General features: G+C 47.3%; 1 protein-coding gene across 9 annotated transcripts in view; it reads left to right on the top strand.

Annotated features, from left to right (window-relative positions):
• The window catches only part of LOC119660711 (muscle calcium channel subunit alpha-1), a 458885-nt gene that overhangs the window by 103756 nt on the left and 335301 nt on the right, over positions 1–19828 (top strand). For 6 of the 9 annotated variants that reach the window (XR_005250469.1, XM_038069349.1, XM_038069352.1 and 3 more), the window contains exons 14-15: positions 2817–2899; positions 17835–17958. Coding sequence is in view for 8 of the 9 variants with exons in the window: in XM_038069349.1 (XP_037925277.1) it covers positions 2817–2899; positions 17835–17958 (207 nt within the window). In the remaining variant the exon portion in view is untranslated. The remainder of the gene's footprint in view (positions 1–2816; positions 2900–17834; positions 17959–19828) is intronic. The other 3 variants (XM_038069351.1, XM_038069354.1, XM_038069350.1) reach the window with 1 other exon arrangement.

Raw genomic sequence — 19828 nt, 5'->3', positions numbered from 1 at the left:
TAAGTCGAGATACCATGAGGACGGGTCCTTGTTTCGGTATTGCCTGCTAATCAGCACTAGATCAGCATTTACTTCCGCAGCGAACTGCGCTAGCAACTGGTGAGCGGTTGCACTCCGGTGCATGTTAATTTGCAAAATGCGGATCATGGCATTCGCACCCTAGCCCTCTCCAATTCCGCCCTGAAGATCGGACACCGTCCCGAGCCCGCAGTGTGTGCGACGCTTTCGCCAGATGCGCCACGATCCCTGCAGAGAACATAACTCTCGCTTTCCTTGCAAGTCTTCGCTTGATGACCCGCTTGGCCGCATCTCCGGCATGCTGTCCTCCTGTCCGGACCCTTGCAAGCTGCTGATGTGTGTCCATAGTCCAGACACCTGTAGCACTTGGTGGGGACTATCCACATTCGTACCCTGCATACTACCCATCCGATTTTGATTCTCCCGCTGTTAAGGAGTTTCCTCGCATATTGCTCGGGGACATCCACCACGGCAAGTTTTTGGCCTCGAGCATTTAAAGAGGTAATACCTACCCGGGCATTGGTTACCTCTGGACATTCACGCTTTAGCGCCTCCTCTACTTCGACCTTTTCTGTAAGGCAGTCAAGATCCCGTATTTCCAGAGAGCACATGGGTTCTAGGCTGGAAACAAGGGCCTTCTCCCCCAATAGCCCCTTGACCGCTTCGCAGAACGTGCTCTTGTTGGTCGTCTTTGGGCCCAGTTCGACGAGAACTCCACCACTCCTCGTTTTCCGTATCGAAGACACCTCTGCTCCGTTCTCCTCGGGTTTCATCCTGTAGCGGATTTCACTAAGGACTTCCGCAAATGTCTTGCCTTCCATCGGCTTAATGAGCAGAGCCGACGATCTAGTCCTTCTTCGTTTCCTCGTTTTTTCCGCTACTGGCTTTGGGTTGGCAGCCTCCTTGTTTTTGGACAGACGTGTCTCTGGCGCCGGAGTCCGTTGTTTCTTTTTATCCTTTTTCGCCTTCTTGTTTTGGGCCTTGGAGACTACTTCGATAAAGTCTCCTTCAGGCACGTCGTCCTCTTTCCGCTTTTTCCCCTGTTCACTTTGCAGAGGGCTATCTGCGGTCCGTTTGACGCAAGCAGCATTCTCAGCGGGGAGTGCGACTGTTTCTGCTCTACAATCGTCTTCCGCTGCTCTCCACGTGCGTCTATAAAAGGAAATGCGGTCCAGTAGTTCCTCCAGTTCCATCAGCCCGTTTTTAACGCCTTTGCTGACGTTTCTCTGAAGGAACGTTGCCGACCGCATACGTTTCACCACTGCTGCGCACTTTCGGATGAGCCTTTCCTCTTCGGCTCTAGCGAGGACGGTCGAATGCATGTCCACTCGATTTGTGTCCAAATCCATCTGCGCAGGACTAGCGTTTCTCACTGAGCTTACTTCCAGGACAGGGGCACTGCAAGATAATGGAGTTGCCATCCCCGCACGGTCAGTCGCACCACTTGATGAGGCTTCCTCTTTATTTGGGCGCCCCGGTGTCTCATCGGGTATATCAGCGCTCGTTGCCTCTTTCACTGGTCGCTGCGGTGAACGACGCATCTTTGTGCTCCGCCCAAAAGCACCCAGCTCTTCCTCCTTGTCTGTTGTTTCGTCGTTTTTTTTTATAATTTTCATAATATTCTCCATGAAAAAGGTACCAGCGCATCGTGTGCAAGGGAGCGGGCCGCAATAGTCAAGAACGGGTATACCCTCGGGGACACAGCCCCTACCCCAGTTCCCTGAGGCCTGACCTACGCTTAGCTGATCCCGGAATTCACGGACGGATCAGCGCTCGCTCGGGGCAACGCGGTCTACTAACACCGGTTCAATGCACACTTCCCGACCAGGGTCCCGAAGGGGCTGGCTCCTGATACACGTCGCAACTACCACCTTGGCAGAGCTACGCTCACATCACCCCGTCGACGCCGACAGAGAGTTGTCGACGGCTCCGGAGACTCCCAGTGTGTCCCGACGTGTACCGGTCATTCGCGGTTCGCTCTTCACCGAGAAGCTTTCTCGAGGCTACTACCTAGGACGCAGGTATGCTGCCAGCTAGGGGGCAGAACTACTTACTCGGGCACCTCGGGGACGTCACACCCCGTATCGTAAGCGACCCGTTTAAAAGTCGCTAACGACCCCTGAGGGGATTAAAATTAAAATCGGTTTACTGTCTGTCTGTCTGTCTGGTGCTCAGAGGTGGCGGTAAGGAAGACGAGGTGACAACCCTGTCGGCCAAACCAAAACCAAGTGGCCGAAGAGAACCTCTATAGTGGTGGCACCGGGAGACTCTGTACTCATTTTGTCTTACCGACCGTGATGCAGTAGGCGAATGCTCCAAAGGCCTGATCAGGGCGATCAGACCCGAGTTTGCACGGGGACTCATCTGAAGTGGCAAATTGGTCACGAAACCTCACCAGGGGTATACTGGTACAATGGGAACCGGGGTAGCCCCTGGACTCTCATACTTCGGGTGAACTCCCGTTGTACTCGTATGTGAGTACAGCTCGGTTATTTGCGGTTGACCGGCTAGTGGTGATATAGGCTATAATGTAGAGCATGATATTACCGAGTTTGGTGGAAATTGCACTATTACTAACAAACTTATAATACGTCAAAGTTGTTGCTTCTTTGAAAATTGATGACTATGAATGTCAATATCATCCGAAAGTGGATACTCTCACATAATATATGTATATATTACGTGCTACATACTAAGAAATATACAAAACCTTTCGTACCTGAAGCATCCAGTTTCCGGTTTCCCCGACTTATTTCGTCTTCATTTCTTTTCAAATTTTTTTCTTTTTTTCATTACAGAGATGAAGAAACAGCTTCAGAAACGCAAATTCGTCTAGATGACGATGACGAACAAGATACCTACGAAGAAGATAATGAAAAAGGTGAGAATCAAATTTGACTAATCATTTTTTTGTTTTCTTCCGGTTCTTTTTATAATTCAGTCCTAGATAAATATTGCTTGCTTTTGATTTCAAATGAGATACTCAACCTTGACAGTGATCTCATGGGAAAACTGAAAGAATACTAATGGGATTATTAATTGTTTCTTACACAGTTTTTAGTAGGGAAGCTGTAAATGAGTTTGAAACCTGCAAATACAAGCTGAGATCTAGAACCAGAGCTAGGTGACAAAAATTTATAGAAACTACCTTAAATTTGGAGATCTGCTCCAAAAGTCTTAAGGATCAGGTCTCATCAGAAAACTGTGTAAATTGATTACTTAGCTACATTAAGTTATATCATTCTTCAGCACCGTCAATTTGAGTCAAATTTATATCGGCTCTATTCATTTTAAAGCAGGTATACCGGGTTGGTAGGAAGTATCTTTTAACTACATATATGTATACGATATACATAGCAAATCCGGGCCCGGGGTTAAGGGAAAGTCGCACCGCGTCCTTGAAGAACTATTGTGCCCCTTTTACTGGTTATAGTGAACTTATTGATCATAGTATCTCAAGAAGGCTTATAACCGTCAGGGACTTTAGTATGTTCCCTTTTTTTTTTTTTTTTATCGTACACGGAGGTGGAAAATCTTAGAAAGACACGTCCGCCGCAGCTCCGCCGCCCGAACGGCGGAACAACAGCGGGCGCGTGTGGGATTCACACCCACTAAAAACCACCCCCGGTCTCTCCAACCCCAGCCCCGCGGGACCACCATTGAGGTATTACTTCGCGGGGTAGGTTTGCTCTTAGGCACTCATCCTTCTCCTATTTGCAGCTTTCCTCCTTCTTTGTTCTTTCAGCAACTCCTCCTGCATTTGGATGATTGCGGAGCTAACCGCAAGCCACTTCTCCTCGGACTCCAGCATCTCAGTAACTAAGCTCTCCGGGGTCCCGCTCCTGCCCAGCACCTGGTTTAAGCTCCTTCTCTCCATCGCAAATCGTGGGCAGTGAAACATCACATGCTCTGGATCCTCCGGTATGCCATCGCATCTGGGACAGTTCGGAAAATCATCCAACCCAAAGCGGTGCAGATACTGCCTGTAGCAACCACCGTGTCCCGTGAGGAACTGGGTAATGTGGTAGTTGGTATCCCCATGTTTTCGCTCAAGCCACACCCTAATGTTGGGAATGAGCCTGTGCGTCCACCGACCTTTCGCAGACTCGTCCCATCTGCGTTGCCAGAGATCAAGCGAATCTGACCTTGCCGCATTTCTACGCTGTGCATGCCCCTCCATATGTCTTGCATTGTACAGGACACTCATTTCTTTGGCCAGAATGTCAACCGGGATCATGCCTGCCACCACCAATACTGCCTCATCTGATGTGGTTCTAAAAGCACTGCAAACCCTCAAAGCCATCCGCCGGTAAACCGAGTTCACCTGCTTCCGTCTCTGAGAGTTTGCATGCGCCTCCGCCCACACAGGCGACGAGTAGAGCAGGATGGAGCGCACCACTCCGGCTAGCACCAACCTCCGGCAATGTTTCGGCCCACCAATATTTGGCAACATTTTTGCAAGTGCCGTGGTGGCACTGGCTGCCTTTTGCCATGCATACTCTAGGTGCTCCCTAAAACTCAATTTGGTGTCAATTATTACCCCCAGGTATTTGATAGCCGGCTTTGATACGACCGTATGTCCACCGACCTCCACTTTTACAGTATTATTTTTCCTGCGTTTCGTTATCAAGACCGCTTCCGTTTTCGCGTCCGCCAAGGTCAGCCCAGCCTTTTCTAGCCAGGACTTTACCGCTCTCACTGTTTCCGTTGCGTAAACCTCCACATCTTCTGGGTGTTTTGCTGCAACAACCACAGCTAGGTCATCAGCAAAGCCGACAATCGTAGTCCCCTCTGGGACGGGAAGAGCAAGCACCCCATTATACATGATATTCCACAACAGGGGACCAAGTACCGATCCCTGTGGTACCCCGGCTGTGACAATGTATTCTTTGGGGCCCTCATCTGTCCCATACCAGAGAGTCCTCTCTGAGAGGTAGTTTTCCACCAAATTCGCTAAGTATCCGGGGACACCTATGTCAGCCAACGCCCCTTTAATTCTATTCCAGTTGGCCGAGTTGAATGCGTTTTTGACATCCAACGCCACCACGGCACAGCAGCCGCTAGAAATCAGTGCACCTTTTGCCAGGTTTACCACCATGCCAATTGCGTCCACCGTAGAGTGGGCGCGTCGGAAACCAAACTGGCGTTCCGACAAACCATTGTTGGCTTCGACGATGGGCAGGAGTCTGTTGTAGATGACTCTCTCCATCATCTTCCCCATTGTATCCAACAGGCAGATAGGACGATACGACGCTGGGTTTCCAGGTTGCTTGCCAGGCTTCGGAAGCAACACCAACTTTTGCTTTTTCCACTGGGCAGGGAATATTCCCTCTTTTAGGCACGCCTCGAAGGTGTTGGCGAAAAGGTCGGGCCTAGTCTTCACTGCCAGTTTCAAAGCTCGGTTGGGGATGCCATCCAAACCTGGGGCCTTGTTGTCACCGAACCTACCACATATTTCCCGCAGCTCCTCCACAGTTACAGGCGGTATTATGCCGTCATTTGGTTGGACAAAAACTTGTCTTCCCCTATTTTCGTGGTGAGGGAACAGAGTGGTAACAATCTGTTTCAGGAGGCGCGGACAGGTCACCTGGGGTGATTTCCGCAGCCTTTTCATCACCACTCTGTAAGCCTCGCCCCAAGGGTTTATGTCGGCATGGTCGCACAGCTGTTTGAAGCAGTTCTTTTTGCTCCTCCGAATGGCTTCCTCTAGGCGGCCACGCAATTGCTTGTGTGCCTCCTCTCGACCGTCGCCACCGGGTTTTCCCCTGAGCCTCTGGCAAAGCCTCCTTGCCCGAAAACATGCGGCTCGCAAACTTGCGATTTCATTGTTCCACCAGTAGTTGGGTTGCCTACTGGGGAGCAATCGCCTTCTGGGCATAGTTGCATCGCATGCTTCCGTCACCCATCGAGTGATCTGGGTGGCTTTCTCTCCAGCCGTACCATTCAGGGATATGTCGGATTTGAGCACCGCGGAAAAAGTGTCCCCCTCGAACGCTTTCACTGTCCAGCCAAGCATACCACCCGGCATTTTGCGAAAACTCTTTTTCGAACTCGATCCGCCCTTGATCTCTATGCAGATTGCCTGGTGGTCGCTGTGAGTATAGTCCTCACTGACATGCCAAGCGATTCTACTGGCTAAAGTGGCACTCACGTATGTCAGGTCCACTATAGACCCCAGACCCCTTCCCCGGAAAGTGTACGAAGACCCAACATTCGCCAGTACCACGTCCAGCTCCGCGAATGCTTCGAGGAGAACACGTCCCCTCACATTAGTTATCCGGCTGCCCCATTCAAGAGCCCACGCATTGAAATCGCCTCCTATTATGATCGGCCAACGTCCTCTTGCATCCAAAACAAGAGCAGCAAGCATCCGCTCATACTCGACGAGTGTAGCGCTGGGTGGAGCATAGCAGCTGTAGATGTGGATGCCCTTCACCTTCGCTCTGATGAAGCCCTCCTCCGGGTACTCCATTATTTCCTGGAAGGCTTGTTCTCCACAAGTCCACAGCGCTGCTTGGCCCGTTTGGTCTTTGACCCAAACGCTACCACCGCGGTTTCGGTATGGTTCACTTAGTATGGCCACATCGATGTTTTTCTCGCGGATAGTTTGCGCGAGTAGATCCTGCGCCGCCTCGCAGTGGTTGAGGTTGATTTGTATCAACCTCATCTGCGATTTGTGCTAAGGGCTCTCCTGTATTCCGGGCACCTGCTGCTGCCTGCAATGTGCCGATGGTCCACACCCTCCTTTCCTTTGCGCAGTAGACAATTTGGGTCAGCTCCGCAGTCCTTGCTGATGTGGCCCTCCACTCCGCATCTCCTGCATTGCTTTGACCTGTCATTTGGGTTAGTGCATGACTTCGCAATGTGACCAAAGCCAACGCATCTAAAGCACCGTTTTAACGCCACCTGTTCCCTAAGGCGACACATAACCCAGCCTATTCTCACTCTGCCTGCTGCTAACAGTTTGAGTGCGTTCTCCACTGGTAGGCTGATGATGGCGGTTTGTGTTCCCCCATAGGCTTTCCTTAGAGTTTTTACCGCTGACTCTTGTAGTCCGGCAAGATCGAACTGTTTCTCCAACGCTTCGCGAACTTCCTCCTTCGTCGTGATTTCATCTATATCTTTGCAGATTATAGTGATCTCCGGCCTGCTAGCTCTTATGTCAGCTTCCTGCCCTAAAGTCTTCCCGATTTGGCTTAAGAATTTGTCCGCGGTTACATCCTTGGATTTCTTAAGTTCCAACATAAGATCTCCCTTCTGCGACCGTCTAATACGGCTGACGTTGTCTCCCAAATTGGTGAGTTCGGGGTCTGCCTTCACTTTCCTGAGTATGTCGGCGTATGACCCTTCGCCTCGTTTGGAAATGAAAATCACCTCCGGTCTAATCTTCCTCCGATAGTTTCTTTTCCGCGGTTCTACCTTCCTCCAAGCTTCCGCATCCGCCTTTGAAGGTTCGATCCCTTTTCTCGAGGTAGCCACTGCAGTATTTTCCCTGGTAGCTTCAGACATAATTTTCATGAACTCCGCCTTTTTGGGAGTTGAGTCCTTTCTTCTTTTCGGGGTTTGCTGGCCTGTTGAGTCATTCAGCTTCTCGCGCAGCCTCTTCCCCGGTTTCTCCCCTTTTGTGTTTTGAACCGGCGTTACTTGAGTTGCCTGGTTCACTTTTCCAATCGGCGACTTCCCTACTCGTTCATCCTGGGCCTTGCCGTACGTCAAACGGATGCCTCTTATCATGGCCCTTATATTTTGGTGAATGTTCCTGCGCTCCTTTATGAATTCACACAGCTCCATGATCTTTTTACCGAGGGCAGTAAAGGCAGCTCCAGACTGATCATTGTCCAAAACATCGCTCGGGTGAATCGGCGTCAGCGATTCTTCCTCATCGAAGACTCCCGCTATACGCTTCCCACTGGGGGTAGCGATCGTGGGGGCTTGTGCCCGTGTGGGAGGGGATCTGCGAAAAATCGAGCTCCTTCTGAACGGATCCATCACTGGAGCCAGTTCAAGTTCCTTCCGTACGCTTGTAACATTAGATGCCACAGTAGCCAAGGTTCCCACTACTGAGGCACTGCGGTCGTTGGATATCGACGGCCGGGAGCCCGCTTGCTCACTCCCAAAAACCGCCGGCACTGGGTTTCCGAAGCCCTGCACCGTAACTTCATTCTTCTTCTGCTCCTCCATGTTTGGTTTTATTTCTGGGTATCCTTCCCATAGCCAATTTTTATCCACGGGTGGGCGTTTACTTCCCACCTACCCGGCCTGCGCATAAACATGCCCATACACGCACATCCCCGGATGCGTGCATGTGCATGGCCATGACACATTCGCCGAGCATTCCCTTATCCGCACGAAGGGACGCGCCTGATGGGAGATTTGGCAACTCCACACAGGAGTATGTTGCCTACTTCCAGATCTTTCAGCCTTGCATCTGGTATTAAGTGTTCTCCCAGATGTCTCGACCTACTTTGCACAAGTGCCGGACACTGTCCCAGGACGTGTATAGAGGTTTCGTCATCCTCCTCCCAAAACCTGCAGGCAGTGTCCGTAGATATCCCTAGCTTGCCTAGGTGATAGTTCAGCCGACGACTGGTGTAGGACTCGCCGATTGCATATGATGGATCATAGAGGCGTCGACCCTCGTTCGCCAAGATGTCGATGGGGATCATGCCTGCTATCAGAAAAGCTGCTTCATCTGAAGTTGTACGGTAAGCGCATGACGTTCGCAATACACTCAATCGATATGGAGCTGCGATTTTTCTTCTGTTTGCTTCCACCTTCAAAGATGATGCCCAGACTGGAGCTGCATGAAGCAAGATGGAGCTAACAACACTCGAGATCAGGAGCCGACGGCTTTGCTTTGACCACCTATATTTCGTAACATTCTTGCCAACAATGTAGCCACTCCGGAAGCCTTGGTTGCTAAATTTTCAAGATGGGACTTGAATTTCAGTCTTTGGTCAACCATGACTCCTAGGTATTTAAGCATTGGCTGCGACTGTATGATGTGTTCACCAATCCTGATCTTTATCGAGGTCTGCTTCCATCGCTTGGTAATCAAGAGTACCCCGGTTTTATGCTCCGCGAGTGTCAGACCAGCTTCCTCTAGCCAAGACCTGTTTTCAAAAATTGCCTCATTTGTAAGTACCTCGATCTCATCAATGTCTCGTGCCACAATAGTTACTCCGATATCGTCTGCGAAGCCACTCCTTGGGTAGTTGCAACTTTAGAATTCCGTCATACATTATTATCCACAGGAGAGGACCGAGGACTGATCCTTGTGGAATCCCGCAGCTGGTTGTATACGTCTTAGGTCCATCGTCGGAATCGTAATACAACATCCTCTCCCGGAGAAATTGCATGACTATGTGCACCAGATATTTAGGAGCGCCCAATTTGGCTAAAGCCGTAATTATTTTGCTGCATTTTGCCATATTAAAGGCGAGAGAGGCGTCGAGAGTAACTACAGCGCAAGATTTATTGGCTTCCATTGCTTTTCCCGCACTTTCCGTCACCGTGCTGATGGCATTGACAGTAGATCTTGCCTTTCGGAATCCGAACTGCCTGTCTGAGAGACCACCCTCCTTTTCTGTGATCGGTACAAGCCTATTGAAGACCACCCGTTCGAAAAGTTTACCAATGCCGTTTAGCAGTCATATAGGTCTATAAGACGAAGTGTCTCCCAAAGATTTATTTGGCTTCGGGATTAGCACAAGCTTCTGTTTCCTCCACCCTTCCGGGAAAATCCCATCTATGAGGCACGTCGTAAATGTTTCAGCGAACCACCTTGGAACTGTTTCGACGGCCACTGTCAGTGCTTTATTTGGAATGCCGTCTGGGGCTTTATTTTCGGCAATCTTCTTCGCGGCTTCCAGGACTTCTTTCGTGGTTACCTCGGCAATTTCACCGGGATCTACCTGGACAGTAGATAGGTTCGATTCACTTGAAACTTGTGGGAAGAGAGTGCTAATGATTTCCCGCAGCAAATCAAGGTTGATGATCGGCTGTGAGCGCTTTCCATTGATTGTTGCCATAACTGCCTTGTATGCACCTTCCCATGGGTTGAAGTCCTCTTACTTGCATCACCTTTTGAAGTGTTCAATTTTACTTCTAGAGATGGCTGCTTGCAATTCTTTCCTCGCCTTCTTATATTGGTTGTGCAACTCTTCAGACTCAGACCGGTTTCTGCTACGTTGGCTGTGTCTTCTGGCTTTATGAAGTTCTTCGGTTTCGGCATTCCATCAGAAGTTGGGCATTCGTTTTTTGGGTACCGGGTGGCGAGGCATGGAAGCGTCACAAACTAACTTTTCAAGAACCTGCGCCACCTTTTCTCGCGCATTTCCCACCGGCATCGCTTCCTGCAGAAGTTTTTTCTCGAACATTTCTTCATCAAGTTTTTTGGATGTCCAACCCGATACTGCAGTGTTTTTGATTCGCTTTGCTCCTGACGTACGTTCCATCTGGAAGCTGATAGCCTGATGGTCATCATCATCATCATCAACGGCGCAACAACCGGTATCCGGTCTAGGCCTGTCTTAATAAGGAACTCCAGACATCCCGGTTTTGCGCCGAGGTCCACCAATTCGAGCCTGATGGTCACTGTGCGTATATTCCTCGCTCACCTGCCATTGGAGATCGTTAGATAATGAATCGCTAACAAACGCAAGGTCTATCACCGATCCCATATCCCGTCTCCGAAAAGTATTGGCGCCGCCAGTATTTGCCAGAACAACATTCAGACGTCAAAATACTTCGAGCAATATGCGGCCTCTAGCATTTGTTTCTTTCTGTCCATCTGTCTGTCTGTCTGTCACAGGCACTTTTATCAGAAACGGCTATACCGATTGACACGAAATTTTGTGAGAAGGTGGAATCTGTGGACCCCCAGACATGCAGTGAGTGATATCCTCCTCATGTGGGGTATCAAATGAAAGATCTTAATTAGTACTTCTTGAAGCCGGTCTTAATATTGAGATTTGTTGAAAAGGCGGGGAGTGGGAGGGGTAGAAATTGATGATTTTTTAACGGACCCATTCTCAGAAACTACCCAACCGAAAAATCAGAAAAAATCATGAAGCTGCCTCTATATGGTGCCCAGGCCTCAAAATACTCTCCACGTCGATATCTGTTCAAATTAAGTTTATAATAGTATATTACCATATTTTTGGCAAGTAGTAATCTCAGAGTTGGCAGTAGTGTAAAATATAATATGAAGCATATTATCTCCTTCTTTTTCTTCAGCCTTTCTCCCGTTCACAAGCGGGGTCGGCTCGTCGTGATCGGCTTCGTCATTTGGCTCTATCGATTGCCTGATCTGGGTGCAATCTCGAGGCTTTCAAATCCCCATCCAGCGTATCAAGCCACCGTGTTTAGGTCTGCCTTTTTGTCGTTTATATGCACGAATTGCGTGACCATACCATCGAAGACGCCTCTCTCGCAACTTTTCCACAATCGGTGCAACCCCATAACGATCGCGGATATCCTCATTTCGGATGTGATCTAAACGTGTGACGCCACTAGTCCAACGTAGCATCTTCGTCTCCATTACCGCAAGACGCCGTTCATTGTCTTTTATGGTCGGCCAACACTCAGAACCATAGAAAGCGACTGGACGGACGACATTGCGGTAAATTTGAGATTTGAGACGTTCGTTCATACGTCGATCACAAAGAACACCAGTTGTGGAACGCCACTTCATCCAGGTTGTGTTAATGCGTGAAGCAATTTCATAACACAGATCTCCATTGGCTGATAGCGTTGACCCGAGGTATTTAAATTGCTCAGTTCTGGGCAGATCGCTGCCGCTGACAGTGATTGTGCCTGTTTCATGGGGATCGGTCGTCAAAAATTCAGTTTTGTTTAAATTCGATCTGAGACTAATCGTCAGCAGGCACGTGACAAGTCTTTTCATCGAGGAGTTGCCAGAAGGCATCTTTCTCGGCATCAGGTCGACAATTTGTGGTGCATACGCGGTGAAGAAGTGAATAGTGCGATCAGCTGATATAATGATGAGCTTCATCAGCCGATCATCAAATCGTTCAACTTCTTTAATGGCATCACGGAAACCCTCTGAGATGGCAATGCCAACACCATATTGAGTGTGTGGTTTACCAAAATAGAGAAGTTTATAGCCATTTTTACCGCGTTCGCGTTCAATGTCGCAGCTTTTGACACCAGACCATCGGGTTTCTTGCAGAGCGCAGATATCAATGCGCCTTTTCCGAAGGGCTCTTGCGAGTTCCTCGGTCTTTCCAGTTAGGGTACCAACATTGAGCGTGCAGACACGTATTTGTTTTGTTCGTTGTGTGCGAACTAATTTGCTTACGTCCTGACGTCGTCCACGCGTCAAGAACCCTTGCCCATTTCTCGACAGGACCGGGGCCCGTCCTGCTGCGTCGACTGAGGTGGATGCCCTAGCATTTCTCCGAGGCTTGTGACTCAATCCATTATCATGTTTGTAACGACATTGTATGCATTTTCTTGGTCGACCTTTTTTTTTTTTTGAGGAGGTGGAAATCTTCAAAAGACACTGGCCTGGACACGCCAGCGTGTGGGATTCTTACCCACTAAAATCACCCCCGACTCCCTCCAAGCCTCGTGGAACCACCGTACGGTATTACATCACAGGGCGGAGTCAGCTCATTTTAGCTTCGTCCCCTTTTGTCTCTACGCGGCGTACGTAACTGCGCTTTTCTGATCTCCTCTGCCTTTCCCAGTTTGCTCTGAATAGATACGACCATTGAGTTGATCGCATCCCAGTCTTCCTGACATGTTAGCATTCTTCGCACCAGATTCTTTGGCACAAGCACCTCTCCTAGAGTCTCCTCTAGGCTCTTCCTTTCCTCCACAAAACTTGGACAGTGGAAGAATACATGCTCTGGGTCCTCTGGGACTCCACCGCAGTTTGGACAATGAGGTGAGGTATCCAGTTTAAATCTGAACAGGTACTGGCGATATCCTCCATGCCCCGTGAGAAACTGAGTAAGATTATACTGAATCTCACCGTGCCGTCTCTCCAACCACTCCTTGATGGCAGGGATGAGCCTGTGTGTCCACCGATCCTTTCCCGAGCGTTCCCAACGCTCTTGCCATCTATTTAATGATCTCTACCTTTCGGCGTTCTTCGTCTACGATAAAGGAGAGATAGACTTCGCATTATATATATTCGTCATCTCGTTTGCCAAGATGTCAATGGGCATCATTCCAGAAATGACGAATGCTGCATCATCTGAAACAGTCCTGAATGCCGAGCACACTCTTAGGGCTGTTCTTCTGTAGACTGAATTCAGTTTGTTACCGTTAAATGTTACCTGCAATGCCTTTCCCCAAACTGGAGCTGCATAGAGCAGGATCGAACTGACTACTCTAGCTATAAGCAACCTGGAAGCATGCCGTGGCCCTCCCACGTTCGGCATCATTCTTGCCAGGGCCACACTCGCAGTGGATGCTTTGTCATAGACATACTGCACGTGTAGCTTATAGCTAAGCTTCCCATCTATCATCACTCCCAAGTATTTGATGGCAGGCTTAGAAGTGATGATATGATTCCCAATTTGAATACGGGCAAAATTTCTTTTACGGCGCTTGGTGATAAGGACCGCTTCCGTTTTTTCCTCCGCAAGTGTCAGAGCTGAACTCTCAAGCCAACCCTTAACAGCACTGATCGCTTCGGATGAGTATAACTCAGCATCTTCGAGATGCTCTGCGGCAACAACCAGCGCTATATCATCGGCGTAGCCCACCACCGTGGCTTCCTCCGGAAGGGGAAGATTAAGAACATCGTTGTACATGATGTTCCACAGCAGTGGGCCTAGTACGGATCCCTGTGGGACACCCGCAGAGACAACGTACTCTTTTGGTCCGTCATCGGTGTCATACCAAAGCCTCCGTTCTTGTAAATAGCTGTTGATAATCGCTGCAAGATAAGCGGGAACACCAATCTTCGCCAGAGATTCCCGTATTAGGTTCCAATTGGCCGAATTGAATGCATTTCTCACATCCAGGGTCACCACTATGCAATATTTGCTAGTACTGCCCCTTCCGTGGATTGCATCTTCGGCCAAGCCAGTAACCATTTTGATGGCATCAATGGTTGATCTGGCTTTACGGAACCCATATTGCCGATCTGAGAGACCTCTCTGGCTCTCAACAACCGGGAGTAATATATTATAGATTACTCGCTCTAGCATTTTGCCCACAGTGTCCAAAAGACAAATAGGTCTGTAAGAGGCTGGCTCACCTGGTGGTTTGCCAGCCTTCGGCAGTAGCAGCAACTTCTGTCGTTTCCATGATATAGGAAATATCCCCTCGGACATGCACGCTTCGAACAACTGAGCGAACATGTCTGGTCTGGATTTGATGGCCAGCTTAAGGGCCTTATTCGACACGCCATCCAGACCCGGAGCTTTATTATCTCCTATCCTAGTGCGCATCTCCAGCAGCTCGTCACTGGTGACTGGCGGTATTGCCGTGTCGTTCAGAGGTCGCTGGAAGTTGTCTACGCCCTCCTCTTGCTGAGGGAATAACCCCTGGATGATTTTTAACAAGAGTGTAGGGCACGTGATCTACGGAGATGATCGGCCTCTGAATCGCCCTATCACGATTCTGTAGGCGCTCCCCCACGGGTTTACGTCTGCTTCTAAACAGAGCTCCTTAAAGCATTCCCTCTTGCTCCGTTGGATGGCGAGATTGAGGGTTTTGCGAGCTTCCTTATAGGCGCGCTCTTTTTGCCCTTGGTCGATTCTGCCTACCGCTCTTTCAGCCGCTCTTCTGGCTCGGTGACAGGCTGATCGGAGGCTGGCCAGTTCAGCATTCCACCAGTAGTTTGGTCTTCTACTGGGGAATGAGCACCTCCTCGGCATGGACGCGTCACACGCTTCGGCGATGCATTGGACCACATGGGCAGCTCTTTCCGTAGAGGCGCCTGCTTTATTAGGTTGGTCTAACCACACCTCCATGAAGGTCTGCTCATCCAGAGCTTTAACGGACCAGCCTGACATCTTTCTCGGTTTCGGGCATGATGATCTTATGCCCGGTGACTCCACCCATAGCCCAAAGAAGATCGCCTGGTGATCGCTGTGGGTGTAGTGGTTGCTGACACACCAAGGCATACCACGTGCCAGTGCAGGGCTGACAAAAGTTAGGTCTACGATTGAGGTAGACCCCCCTTTTTGAAAGGTGTTTACATCTCCCTCGTTGGCCAGAACGACATCCAACTGTGCGAAAGTGTCTAATAGACTGCGGCCCCTTGCATTTGTCTCTCTGCTACCCCACTCACGGGCCCAAGCATTGAGTCACCAGCTATCACCCTTGGACTACGACCCCTTGCGTCGAGAACAAGGCTGTCAAGCATTTCCTCAAATTCGGGCAGGTGGTGGGGCTTGGTGGGGCGTAACAGCTGTACACATATACCCCGTTTATTTTCGCCCACACAAAGCCGTTGTATGTCTGATTCCCAGTACATTGGATGGCTTGTCGACCGCATGCCCATATCGCCGCTCCACCAGACGAATCTATAACCCACACGCCACCGTGACGGTTTCTATAGGGTTCGCTAATGATGGCAATTTCCACCTCGGATTCGTAGATCGTCTGCTCGAGTAAATCTTGAGCGACCCTACAATGATTGAGGTTTATTTGAATAAACCTCATTTTTTCATTGAAGTCAGCGCCTTCCTAAATTCCGGGCATTTAGCACTTCCGGCAATATGCCGGTAATCCCGTCCCTCACTTCCTTCGCATAATAAGCATTTGGGGTCCCTATTGCACGCTTTGGCAATATGGCCTTTCTCCCCACACCTTCTGCATCGATCGGACCGATCAATGCCGCTGGTGCATGCCTTCGCGAAATGACCAAACGCGAGGCACTTGAAGCACCGCTTTAGAGAAATCTGCTCTCTCAGGCGGCAAACAACCCATCCGATTCGAACCTTCCCGGCCGCCAATAACTTCTGCGCGACGTCCACTGGCAATCGCAATGTGGCCGCCTGAGTATTGCCATAGGTTTTCCGCAAACTCACAATGGACTCTTCGGCGAGTTCCTCCAACTTGAACTGTTCCATCAAGGCAGTGCAAATTTCTCCTTTGGATGTCACTTCATCGAGATCCTTGCACAGCATATAGACCTCATGTTTTTGGGTCCGTACTGTGACATTCTCCCTGAGCTCGGAAGCCATCAGTTTTCCCCAAGCTGGTTTTTTTCAGTTCAAACATGAGGACACCCTTTTGGGTCCTTCGAATCTTGCTGACATTTCCGCCTAGATCTTTTAGCTCGGGGTCAGCTTTGACCTTTTTCAGTATTTCAGCGTAAGACAAACTTCCATTGCTGGAGATTATAATCGTTTCTGGGTGAATCCGCACTTTTGCCTTTTTCTTCGCCTTTTTCCTAATTACTTTGGTCCAACCACCTTTTTCATTCCCCTTGGATTTCGTCGAGTCGATTGCCGGAGCTCGCACTTGGGGAACCTGCTTTCTCTCTTCGGTGTCTTTAGTTCCGTTTTTCGGAACTATTTGTATGGCTTTTTTCCTCTTAGGCGCCTGTTGACTTCCCAGAGGATCCACATCTCCTTCTCGCACTCTCTTGTTTGGTGGTAGGCCGATTGCAACACGATTAGGTGTCACTTGGGTCGCTTGTGACACTGTTGTGGCAACAGATTTCGACTTGCCCTTGGAGTTTTCTTCCTCCTGCTGCGGTTTGTTGTAGAGCACTCTAATTGCTCTCACCATATTTTTTATGGCTTGGTGGACGTTGTGCTTGTCCTTGATGAACTCAGACAGCTCCACGATTTTTGCAACAAGCTGTGTGAAGGGTAATTCCTCTGCTTCAGGGCCCTGCTCTCCATGATGATTCTTAATCAGATTACTACTTTTAAATACTCCTTCACATTTGGCATTCATTGACCTTCCCTCCGTTTTATCTTTTTTGATGTTTGGCACTGGCGGAGATCTCAAAGTTGACGAACTTCTTCTGAATGGGTCCTTTTCCTGGTCCTGGAGTACCTTCTGTTGCTGCTCCTCTTGAATATGTGCGGTCGATGTTGTTGCTGTTTTTGTTGTCCAACGGTCTGCTTTCAATTCACCCTTCTTCGGTTTTGTTACTGGTGTCCTTGGTAGAGTGGTACTTCGCTTGAACACTTCCTTTTCCAAATCTAAAACACTTGTAGCATTAGATGCCACGGTGGCCAAGTTGTCCACCACCGAGGCACTGCGGTCGAGGGATATCGACGGCCGGGAGCCCGCTTGCTCACTCCCAAAAGCCGCCGGTACTGGGGTTCCGAGCCCCTGCACCGTAACTTTACTCCTTCTCAATTCGTCCATGTTGGTTTTATTTTCTGGGTGTCCTTCCTCGCCATACAGTTTGTCCGATAGTTTTGAAGCACCCTGGATAGTATCATGAAGACCTCAGACGTTAATTGCAGGTCTCAAACCTCCTCCCAACAATAACAAGAAGTAAGAAACAATTAATAGAAAGGATAAAATAAAGAGTATCTCGAAGTAGGTTAAGACAATTGCAAAAACAAAAGGAAAAACAAAAATCCAAAAATCACAATTATTTTATTCTTTTCAATTGGTTTTACTGAATCAATTTTCAATTGGTTATACTGAAACTAAAAATTAAAATATTTTCTTCGAAATTTCTCCAAATCCAAAAATAAATTCAAAACACACCAAAAAATATATACGAAATTGTCATGAATTGGAACCGCAATGATAAAACCAAAAATAAAAAAAAACTAAATTTCAAAATGAAATTGAACCATTGGGAAAACGAAAATCCAAATCACGTCCATCATATGCATATATATAAAATATAAAAAAAGATAATGGCGATATACACGAACAAATAACGGCTCGTCCACGTCGATTGTCCGAAGTCAGCATTAAGAAGTTTAAAAAGCCAATACCCAGAGGAAGTGCATTTTTTATATTTCCATACACAAACAGGTAAATGTGTACTACAAACTTTTGCTTGATATGCAAGAAATTCTTATATAATTATATCAAAATATTTTCTTTATGAAAACAACGAATTAATAATAAATTAATCAATTTATTTAGTTTTTAAGTAACCAGTATTTTAGAAATATATTTAAAATGATAATCCAATGTTTTTTGTGGGTTTTTTTTGTGAAAGTTTTGACATGCAATCTTCGAAATCGCAATTCACTTAGGTTTTTCATTGATTATGAAGCTTCTTTTCGGAATAGTAAAGTAAAATTAGAAAATCAAAAGAATAGATATTTTTCGGAATCATCAGTTTATTTTCCGGGTTGTCACAATCTCGGCAGATACTGGATTTTACCTAATATTAGCACTAAATGTCAAACATTTAGACTCGGACGATCCTACCTACTAAAAGATAAAGGGGCGCTGGTGATGGTGGCCGGTTTGTGTACTTCTGCATGGTTTATATGCAGAATGGTACATTTTTGTGCAGTTTTATTCCGCCGGGTGGTTTGGTTTATTTATTATTTTACGGTTATTTATATTACTGTCATTTCATTTTATCGTTTCGTCGTAAAGTTATTATACACTAGGCAGAAAAAGTGTGCGTACACTCAGTAGTATGATACTTTTCCTTAGTAAAACAAAAAAATTAAGGTAATTTTTGTGGCGAATTTATTATCCAAACATTACAAATAGTTCCGCAGTTTTAGTGTATTTAATTCACTAAGTTATAAGTCTTACAAAAACCAGGTTATAAAGCCAAAAATTAAAAGAATCGCAATAATTCAGTAGAAAAAGTCTGCGTACAGTAAACAAATATTTAAAAAAAAATTATATTTGAGTAAATATGAAAAGCAAATCAGTAGCTTGTAGGATACCCTTTTCTTTTTATGACCTCTTTTAATCTTTTCGGCATAGAAGATACAAGTTTAGATGTTTCTTCAACACTTATTTTATTCCATTCTTCTTGTAATACATTTTTCAGCATATCCTTTGAAGTTATATCGTATTGGCGAATTCTGCGTTCTAATAAATCCCACAGATGTTCTATGGGATTTAAATCTGGCGATTGTGGGGGTGTATGTAACTGTTTGGGAACATTATATAATAGCCACAGCTTATTAACCTCAGCCGTGTGCTTAGGGTCGTTGTCATGCATAAAATAAAATTCGTCACCCAGGCGTAAATTTTCAGGACTTTGTTTTAAATTACGTTTTAAAATATTTAGGTAGTCATATTTGTCCATGGTAGACTCTATAAATTGCAGTTTTCCTACGCCACCACTTGCCATACACCCCCAAATCATTATTCCGCCACCACCATGCTTTACCGTTGGCATCAAATTTTCTTTATTCAATGCTGTACATGCTTTTCTCCATACTTTTTTTCTTCCTTTTATTCCAAAAATGCAGTATTTACTTTCATCTGAGAAAAGCACATTTTCCCAGAATTCATTTGATTGCTTTACGTACTTATTCGCAAGTTTTATTCCTTTTCGCCTATTAGTTAATGAAATAAATGGTTTCTTACGTGCAACTCGCCCATGGTAACCAGCTCTCTTGAGTATTTTCCGTGCAGTATCAGCACAAATTTTTTTGTTGAACTTAAGTTCAATATCTTTCGCGATTTGTGGTGCAGTTATTCGTGGATTCTTTTTCACCGAACCTATAATACTTCGCCTTTCCCTAATCGACAACTTCGATGGGCGACCAGATCGTGACTTCGATGTTATTATTCCCGTCGATTTAAAGTTGTTAACTACCCTTTGAACAGATGAATGTCGCCTTCCTACTATCCCTGCCATTTCGCGGAAACTTTTTCCTTCTTCCCATAATTTTATTATAACTTTTCTTTCACTTACACAAAT

Source organism: Hermetia illucens, chromosome 7 (assembly GCF_905115235.1).
Source record: "Hermetia illucens chromosome 7, iHerIll2.2.curated.20191125, whole genome shotgun sequence".
Taxonomy (NCBI): domain Eukaryota; kingdom Metazoa; phylum Arthropoda; class Insecta; order Diptera; family Stratiomyidae; genus Hermetia; species Hermetia illucens.
The sequence above is the reverse complement of the archived record's forward strand: the minus strand, read 5'-3'. Positions and strand labels throughout refer to the sequence as shown.